This window comes from Poecilia reticulata, linkage group LG7 (genome assembly GCF_000633615.1).
Source record: "Poecilia reticulata strain Guanapo linkage group LG7, Guppy_female_1.0+MT, whole genome shotgun sequence".
Classification (NCBI taxonomy): Eukaryota; Metazoa; Chordata; class Actinopteri; order Cyprinodontiformes; family Poeciliidae; genus Poecilia; species Poecilia reticulata.
The window spans coordinates 3,741,835-3,751,631 of record NC_024337.1 but is presented as its reverse complement, the minus strand read 5'-3'; the positions used below and the strand labels follow the sequence as shown (position 1 = coordinate 3,751,631).

At 40.9% G+C, this 9,797-nt stretch overlaps 1 protein-coding gene across 1 annotated transcript; it reads right to left on the bottom strand.

Moving 5' to 3' along the window:
- Positions 1-2,556: 2,556 nt before the first annotated feature.
- Positions 2,557-9,178, bottom strand: tm9sf4 (transmembrane 9 superfamily protein member 4). Its single transcript, XM_017305552.1, has 10 exons — positions 9,093-9,178; positions 8,823-8,954; positions 8,455-8,536; positions 8,283-8,358; positions 7,736-7,819; positions 7,065-7,240; positions 6,922-6,985; positions 6,679-6,798; positions 6,500-6,589; positions 2,557-5,057 (listed from the first exon to the last, which is right to left on the bottom strand). Exons 1-10 carry the CDS (start codon positions 9,151-9,153, stop codon positions 4,908-4,910), a joined length of 1,035 nt encoding a protein of 344 aa, XP_017161041.1. The 5' UTR covers positions 9,154-9,178; the 3' UTR covers positions 2,557-4,907.
- Positions 9,179-9,797: the final 619 nt, after the last annotated feature.

Here is a 9,797-nt window from a genome sequence, read left to right as displayed (position 1 = left end):
GAAACTATGGGTGGTGCAGCTTGAGTCAGGGGGAGACTCCTAGTGGTGTTTGGTTTTACCTTTGTGATGGTAAGACAGAATAAGCCTCTTTTCTTTGTAGGAAGTCGCCAAAATAACAGTTTGCTCTGTAGTCGGGTTAACAGACAACAGAAAATATTCAGAAATGTCATGATTCAATTCAGTTTCCATTTAGTGGCCAATGACTTTAAAAAGGTTGTTTTTAAAACTACATGGGTTTTTCTCACACAGCTGCCCCGGACCCCCGGCCCCCGTCCGGGGCAGCTGTGGCTACAATCCAGTAGTTTGCCATCATGTGAGTGAATCGGATTGATTGTAAAGTGTCTTGAGTGTTCTTGAAAAAAGCTGTACAATTCAGGGAGTGCTGAAGAAAAAAAGGGGTTCAAACTGGCTCTAGCAAGGTGGAACAGGTGCACACATTCTTCAATTATGACTAAATGTTCATCTATCTATTCTTAATCCAGGGTCAGGTTACAGGGGCGGCAGCCTAAGCAGGGCCTCTCAGACTTCCCTCTCTCCAACCCCTTGTTCCAAATCCTCTGGGAGAATCCCAAGGCGTTCCCAAGAATCAGAATCCCTCCAGTGTGTCCTGTATCCCAGAGGAACCCACCTCAATCCGGTGATGTGCACGGAACACCTCTCTACTGAGGCATCCAGAAGTCATCCTAACCAGACGTTCCTCTCGATGTGGAAGCAGCAGATCTACTGAGCCTCTACAGGATGACTCGGCTTCTAAGACTCTCCTCTACGCCCACTCATGTGGCTTTAACCAGTTGTTCCCCAGTCAGCCACAGCCAGATTCATTTCCATTTGCAGGTCGTGGTCGGGTCCTCCCTGTTTTTTGAAACCAACACAGGGGTGGTGCAATCTGGGCCAAGCCAGATCTTGCATGCAAATGATTTGATTGGCAGTAGACCGATCGGACTGTGGATTTAAGTCGCTGGATGTTTCAAACACCTCTGATAACATTTCAACCACCAATCTGAGAAGCGGGTTGGAGCTGAAAATCAGTTGTTCCATGTTCAAACCTTGAGAGCCAATCTTTTTTTATCAATTGTGGCAGAGGAGTGCATACATCGTCAACTGGAAGGAGCAACCCGCAACAGACAAACATACCAAGAGATTTTGGAGAATCTGGCCGCCCAATGGTTCACAATCCATTGTCGTAATCGGAGCATCAACCACAACTCCTGTGTGCTCACAGCTGCCCACCTGTTCCTGTCCAGATCATACCTACATAGTGAGGATCACTGCCAGTGGCGACACTCCCAGCTTGGCAAGAACCGAAATAGATATTAACCACCTATAGAGAGAGACTTGACAATGGAGAAAGGGCTTTAGAGGTCCTTCTGCAGTGTCCAGAACCTCGTTTTGATCGTCTGTATCTACGATGTGGTAAAAACGTCAATTGACCGGAAGCCTTTGATGTGCCTAAATGTATGTCTTAGCCATGTCTTAACAATTGGATGAATGTAAACATTGTTTACATGCATCCATGTAAACGATGTTTACATTAAGTATGCCAGGATGTGGTCATAAGTTTGACAGCAACTTTAATATTTTAAGTTGGGCTTCATACATTTTTTTTATATAATTAATATTTATAATTTACATTGTTTATATTTTTCATGCAAATTTAATTTTGAAAATATGATTCTATTTCAAATGTTGAAGAGAAACATGATCTGGACTTTGCCTGTGGCTCTTTGTGACAGGTCAGAATAAAACAGGGACAACAGCTTCATGCAAAGTAGCCAAAAATTATGTGGAAAAATCTAGATTGTTGTTACTGTGAAAACCTAAAGAATAATAAAACCATTCCCATCCCGGTCCAGAGTCTGGATTACATCTCAAAGAGCTGGACGAATATGTCCGAGTGCCTGGCTTGAGTTGTCAAGACTGGCCTAATTATATCAAACCTATACTTACATCAGCTGAGCAAACTCCCATACATACACTTACAGGATGGGATCTGTGCCATAACCCAGGAATAGCAGCTGCTTTGGTTTTGTAGCATGTTCTTCAGCAGAATCTGGAGGGAAACGACACGAGGCAAGGCGGGCTGCTAGACACTGAACACACAAATGAACACTTTCACATGGAAAGGAGCAGTGTGGTGATTTATCAATGTAAACCAAGATGGATGGCTAGAGAACCACCCGACCCGGATGCACAGCCAGATTGTTTAAATTTTAAATGAGGGGTTCATGTTCATGTCACGTTCACATGAGTTCACGTCAGAAAAAGCATTTCCACTCCTGAACTTGTCCACATTTTGGTGGATTCCAACCACAAATTGTAATGTTTTCATGTGACAGGCCAATGTAAAGTGTAGCATAATTGTGAAGTGGAAGAAACATTATACAATGGCTCTTTTTTTTTTTCTTAAAAAACATGGTGCACATTTCTATTCAACCCCCTTCCTTCTGATTGCCCTTATTAAAATCTAGGGCAACATATTACCAAAGATTAATTTCAGGAGAAATCCGGTAACTCTGAAGGCCTCAGAGGTTTGTTAGAAAAATAAAAAAGAGCCAGTTTTCATATTCAACTTGTCATCACTTTATTATCATTGTACATTTTGTATATAGACAATCTGTAAAAGAAACAAACAGAAAGTAAAAAAAAAACAACAAAAAAAAACATTGCTCTAAAAGCCATCAAGAGCATCATGCTTTCGGCTAAAACAATGACAGGAATCATTACAGAGTGCCACAAACAGCCAAACGTAACAAATACAAAGCTCTTATTTACACTGGAAACCCTGATCCGTGCATATGTTCACACAGAACCCAGGCCTCTTGAGTCTGTTTTCAAAAAAACTAAAATCTCTCCTGGCGTGTGCGCCTCAGCAGCAGGAGAGGAGCGGCTCCACCTTAAAATCAGGCAGACGTAAAGAGGATTCGGAAAGTTTAATCAGGTTCCCATAAGCAAATGGAAATAAACGTGCAAGAATTCACCAAGCCAGACTTCGACTGATCTCAGCTCATCTCGCCTCTCCCCTAGGAGCAGTTTGGGATTATAATGAGGACCAAGAAATTATTTATTTCCACTTTCTTGGTTTAAATGAGTGAAGATTTAAGTGCCAGTACACCTTAAAGGGAGTGGAAGAAAAAAAAAAAAAAAAAAGTCCCCCAGAAATATGTCATTTAATTCAAATCACAAAATAAAAAAATAAAAATTACTTTTATTTCATTTGTTTAGGTTCTTGGAAAAGTTTTCCTCTTATGCAACATTCAGTCCGTTAGCTGGATTCAGTGCCGATAAGCCCAGAAAAAAAAAGATTTTGTGGGATTTCAGGAAATCTGAAAACATATCCAGTTATTCAAAGAAGCTGCTGCAGCAGTTATATGAGCAGGGATTCACCACAGGTGCAAAGAAATTCATAGCTTTAGTGCTAATTATAGATTAATCTGTATTATTCACACCAATAACATGTCAGATGTGAAGGAAGAGATTTTAAACTCTAAATGAATCACTCAACCTTCTCCTGTAGCCACAGAGGAAAAATGTACACATCTCAATGTTTTTGCTACGATGGATTGGGGAGCCCTTAATGACACCATTTTCTGAAATGTATCCTAAAGTTAGTTTTTAAGTTAAAAGTATCAGGGAAGAAAGTAAGTTGATGTGTAAGATGTGCAAACCTGTAACACCAGCTGACTGCGTGTTTTAAGAACATTGGACAGCTGAAATGTTCCATCAGGAAGGATTGTGGAGGGAGTTGGGTTTATAACTACTTTATCAGACAAGATTCCAGAACCAAAGATCTCCTGAAAACGTTCAGCACTGATGTGTGAAAATGACCAATAACATTTACAGCTACAGCTAATGATGCAGATCTGGTCTTTGAGCAAAAGTCAAACTTTAGATGTAAACTTTTACGGGTTACTGATTGTTTTTTTCTCCTTTTAAACAAATACGGTCCTTTGACATTAGCTTTGAACACTCTTTCCATTACTGCATAGTTATGCAGGCTCTGGGACTGCTAAGGCTACACTGTTGAAGATACTTCAGTACGTTCTGCTTTCGGACACAAACGGTCTCCTCCTTCGTGCCGTTCGTCCCGTGGCCGCTCCACCTGTGTCGCCGTAGCCACCGCCGCTCGCTCCAAATATTTACGTCCAATCAGAAGCGGTTCTGAAACGTTTAGAATAAACGAACCGGTACGCCGAGATGGATCGTGGGTAACGTGGTTCCAATGGGGACACGGCAAACCCATAAAAAAAAAAGTCATGGAACATTTAATTGATCCTTCTCTTGTATTACAATATAAAAGAGCCCAGCATAATTCCCCATCAAGTCAAACACCAAAACCCTGATTCAGAAAGTCTCTGAACCGAAACCTAAAGTCTCCCTCTGACAGCAGAATCAGTGAAGAGTCAGACGCGATTAGTGTGAAGAAAACACAAGAAAATGGTGTCCAAGGAGACAATTAAAAGAAAAAAAAAAAAAACAACAACAACAAAAAAAGAGAAAACTTTAAGTTGGAAACATTGGAGAAAAAAAAAAAAAAGTGCAGAAATTTATCTGACAAGCTTTGGCCCGCTGTGTGTGTGTGTGTGTGTGTGTGCTGGGTGAGGCGACAGGAGACACCAACATTCCCAGTAGAGGAAGACACCGTCCAGGTCTCCGTCCCAACACGGAGGAGAGGAGGGCGGGTCGGGGGAAAACAGCAAGCTATGCTCTGCTGTTGGCTGTTATTCCACCATGTGGCCAGCAGATGGGGTTGTTGCATCATATCAATAAACCCCTGTTCCTTCTGCACACAAGTCAGTGCTTGTTGGACAAAAAGAATAATAATAACAATAATAAAAAAACAAACATATAAAAAAAAAAATTCAGAAAAATAAACTAAGAACTAGGAGAACAGCAGTGGCTCCGAGGAATCAGTCGATCTTGACCGCGGCGTAGATTTTTCTGATGAACATGTAGGCTGCATAGAAACCGATTGTGCCCGTTAGCAGCCAGAAGGACAACACCATGAGGGTGGTGTAACCAAAGTACAACAGGGAGGGGATGAACTCCACAATGTCCAGCTAGAGACAAATCACACACACAGAAAGAGATTTTGAGTTTTTATATTAAAACACCTGAAACAGACAGAGGTCATGTTAGAGGCCGTTTGGAGAGGAGGAAGCCTGATAACCACCATTTGAGCTGCTAGCAACACATTTTGTACCGTTTCCCAAACAATTAGCAGCTAAGGTGTTTTGGCTGAGAAAACAGCAACAGCGACTTACCAGTGGTCTGTTTGTTGTAAATATAAATATTTTCAGTTTGACTAAGTTTGACATTTCTAAAATGGAGGACAGTTTGACTGATCGTTTCCCACCTTCTTCCCTGATACAAACCCCCTGCCATAGAACGTCGTCCTGCAACAGGTTTCACCAACTCAAACTTAAGACATTTTAAGACCACTATGATTGAAATTCAAGACTTTCATTATAATAGAAACGTACAAAGGAAAATTGCATATTTTACATGGTAGAGTGAATTTTTCTTTTTTAGCCCAGGATGCACATAGCATCGTATGGGTTGGCAAAAGAAGTGAGTCGGTGGTGAACATGAATGTTATCCAGTCAACTGGTGATAATTTACACTTAGCAATGATGGACACAAAATGCTAGCTGGTACGGGTATATTAGCAGCTAATTAGCGGTAGCCTCAAGCGCCTTGACTCACAGAATGTAATAAAGATGTCTTTATGCGACTAAAACTGACTAAAACTTTTGCCTGGTAGAAAAGTCTCACGAGAAAAATAAACTACAGAATAAATAGTCCTGCCACCTGTGATTAATATATTTAAGGCAGACTTCTTTATTTAAAGGAATTTAAAACATTTTAAGGCCTCAATTTTAGATACATGAATTTAAGACTTAAAACTTCAAGGATGCACAGAAAGAAAAAGTTTACTGATAACTTTACAGAACCCAACTTCAAAAACTCTCTCTTTAAAGAAAAGATTAGTATTAATTCTAATAAGAGCGACACAATAAATCAAGTCATTGTAACATCAGTTTGCACAATATTCTAGATGCAATAAAATATTGTGTTGGATGTTATGCTTCAAGCATGAGGGACTAAAGCTCTGCATATCCATGATACATTAGTCCAGTTGGACAGCCTGACCGCACTTATGAATATTTTAGTGCCCGAAAAACTCTGATTTTAATGGTACAGGAAGAAAAGACTTATTTTTGCACTTTTCAGCAATAGTGTCAAATTCTTCCCTAACCTCTAGTCAGAAAAGTTGCATGTCCTACCACCAGTATCCACTACAATTACTTTGAACAAACTGGGGTAAAATATGAGCAACAACATTTCATTTCCCTCAGCAATCAGTAAAGTATTTTTGAATTGAGAATTAAGTTTTACATCCATGTTAAACTTTTAGAGACTTTTAATCAGACAGCAGTTTATGGTGATGCAGAATGATTAAGGACAGCTCTGATCAGAGTCGAGTTCTCCTGGTTTTTACCTTATTGACAAAGTAGAAGACGGCGTAAATCAGCACGTAGAAAGCAGAGCCTCCTGACACCAGGAACGTTCTCCACCACCACCGGTAGTCCTGACGGTGAGGAACACAGATCATCATTCTCCATGTGGCATGAAACGCCATATAACCATAGCGACACTCCTGCGTCTTGGCGGCCTTACCTCTGCACACAGCTGGAAATAGACCATCACAATGCTGATCTGAGAGCAGGACACCACCAGGATGATGAAAACCAGGAACAGAAAGCCAAAGAGGTAGTAAAACTGATTTTCCCAGATGGCCTGTAGGTGGCGACACAAACACATTGACAAGGATGTTACAGAGTCTGGGATCTAACCTTCATTTTCATTTCCTAATAATAGGGAAGAATTTCCTTAGAACTGAAAAGATGAGCTTAGACTTACACTGAAGATGAAGAAGAGTTCTATGAACATGGCGCCAAACGGTAAGATCCCAGCCATGAGGATTCTGGGAGGCAGAGAAAGAAAAGAAAACTTTTAGTTGATGAACTATAAATAGAATGGAGGAGGATCTGGAGCACACTCACCCCACAAACTTGTTCATGTACCAGCGCTGCTCCGGGACCTGGCGGGGAATCTGGTTGGTGCGCACCGGGTTGTCATAAGGCTGCTTACGGAAACCAAAGTAGTAACCCAGGTAGACCAGAGGCATGGAGATGCCGAACCACATGCACAGCAGGGCCAGCATGGTGGTGAAGGGAACCTGGAATCCAGAACAGGACAGGAGGCCGAGAAACGTCAGATGACAGAAATCGACCATGAAAAGCTAATGTTTAGCCTTCATCCTGTCTTGTTTTGTGGCACAATCAAGTAACAATGTTACCTTCAATTGTTATATAAATGCTCTATATGTTGAATGTGACTTAAAGAAATTTGACTTTGTAATTTAATGCCTTGAAATTAGGCCTCTGTCTCTTTAAAAACCCCTGCTCTTTCTGACAGTCAGAAAATCATCACATGTTGATTTTATCAACATGCTGATCTAAAATATTTAGACTGACCAATTTAAATCCCAGTATGTCATCGTGACATCACCAGAAAACATTTTTCTCATTGTGACCACCTTAGATAACAACAAATATGACCTGAAATATTTTACACCGATTATACATTTTGATCCAGAAAACCTTCAGAGGTTTAGTAGCATTTACTGCCAGTAGAAAACCTTTCTGGTTGGGTTTAAAAGGACTGAACTCACTGCTCCCGAGGAGTGTTCCCCCCAAATGAAACAGTTCAGAACGAAGCAGATTCCAAACACCGCTCCGGGATACAAAGTGGCCGTCTGGAAGACAAACAGATGAAAAACAGACTTCAGCTCCAGTTGCTCCCTGAAACTTGACCAGCAAAACATAAAGTTGGTTTCATGCTTGGAGATCACCGAACGAATTTAATATTAGTTTTATCTAAATAATAACAATACAAACCTTGCATTAAACACAGTTGAAGCCTTACAAATTGCTTAGTTTGAACCGAGGCTCCAGAGTTCTGCTCTACATGTTGTTGAGACACATTACAGTCAGTAAGTAGAGCATCACTGTTGTTCTCTGGATGTTTGTGTTGGAATGTTTTAGGCTGCGCTGCTCTGTGCCCGACTTTGACCAGAGACCAGAACTTATTCTGCAGCTTTATTGTCCCATGTGATCAGTTTCTAGTGAACTACACTTCAACCAGTAAGACTGGATGAAATGAATACAATTCTGCTGTCATGAGAACATATTTAAAAAAAATGCTAAAGATTGACTTACACAAAATGCTCCTTTCCTCCACCGATGGCCCTTTAGTGTGCGGTACAGTCTGCCAGCAAAATAACCCCCAAACACACTGAAGGAAAAACAACCACAGGTTAGAGGTATTCTCATTGAAACATCACCTTATTCTGTTTCTGTGAGGATTTGAAGCAGCTATTAAAGCTTTTACCCCATAAACATGAAGAGGAAACATGAAGTAGTCATCAAGGCTCCTCTGCTCGATGGAGACAACATGCCCAACATGGCAACAACTGCAACGCAAAAACAGACGAGCGTTATTATCTGAGGAAAGATTCAACCATGTGGATCTGAGCTAAAACAACATGATAAGCTTAGTGAGAACAGGCAGGCTAAACAATGACCTCCAAAACAGCTGCAGTAGTTTGTGTTTTATTATATGTTTATTCATACGAACATATTAGACTTCATAAGCAAGCATGTTGGTCACGTGAATTTAAAAAAAAAAATCCTATAAGGAATAAGAATTTTGTAAATGGCAAAGTTTTGTAGAGCAAAGAGGACGGAAGCCAAACTCACAGATGACAATGAGGATCATGCAGAAAAGCTGGATCCCTGAGCCCAGCAGGGAGCTGAGGATCATGGGATACTGCGGCGGTCTGAAGACATCGCCATGGACGTTCTTCCACCCCGACTCCTCCATCGTGTCTTCCTGGTTAGAAATGATAAACACTACTTAGAAAAAACAGAAGTGAGCCTGTGAATAAAAACCAGATTTTAACAGGCAACAAAATCTCAAAGATGAAAACAATTTGTTAGAGCAAACACTCTGTATTTTGTATTTTCTTACAATGTCGTCCTCTCTGTTGTAGTTGGCAATGTCCTTCCGCAAGGTTCTAATGATGATCATACTCAAAATCCCTGGAAAACAAAGGCACAGAAGGAAAAAGGGTTCATGCAACCAGAAAGACAAACTCTTGCTGTGGCATTTGGAATGAGACAACAGTAGCTGCGTTTCCATTAACCATATAATTGCACGATTTGACATTTTGAAAATAAATTTGCTTAATCGAAACACACCAAGTAAAAAAAAAACAAAAAAACTCGAATTGTTCAATAATAAAGGACACTAGGATGATGTGTTTTTTCTTTTTCTTTTTCAACCTAATACTGCATCCTGTAGGGCAGGGGACCCCAAACTACGGCCCACAGGCTGGATCCGGCCCGCCTCCACATTTGGTCCGGCCCCCTGAACAATACCAGAGAGCATTCAGAATTTTTTTCATTTACCGGATTTTCCAGACTATAAGCCTGAAAAATACGGCTTTTTCCAGGATTTTTCTTCAACCACCAGGGGGCTCTTTAGCAGGAAGTGAATCATTGGAAGTTTGGTTACTTGCGCGCCAACATTGAGTCCACAAGCAGCAAAATGAGTAAGAAACAGATCAGATGTCTTTGGAAAGTTTCTTTGCGAAGGGGAAAAGGYCCAGARAAGAGACAGGAGAATGGATTTATCCCGGACCAGTAGGTGAGTCCCACATTACAATCCGCTCT

Excerpts from the sequence above, each read along its gene's own strand:
- tm9sf4 (XM_017305552.1), bottom strand. The coding sequence starts at position 9,153 with ATGATCATCATTAGAACCTTGCGGAAGGACATTGCCAACTACAACAGA. Across the intron at positions 6,986-7,064 it reads TACATGAACAAGTTTGTGGG|AATCCTCATGGCTGGGATCT; the intron begins GTGAGTGTGCTC and ends TCTGCCTCCCAG. Across the intron at positions 6,799-6,921 it reads AACTCTTCTTCATCTTCAGT|GCCATCTGGGAAAATCAGTT; the intron begins GTAAGTCTAAGC and ends CGCCACCTACAG.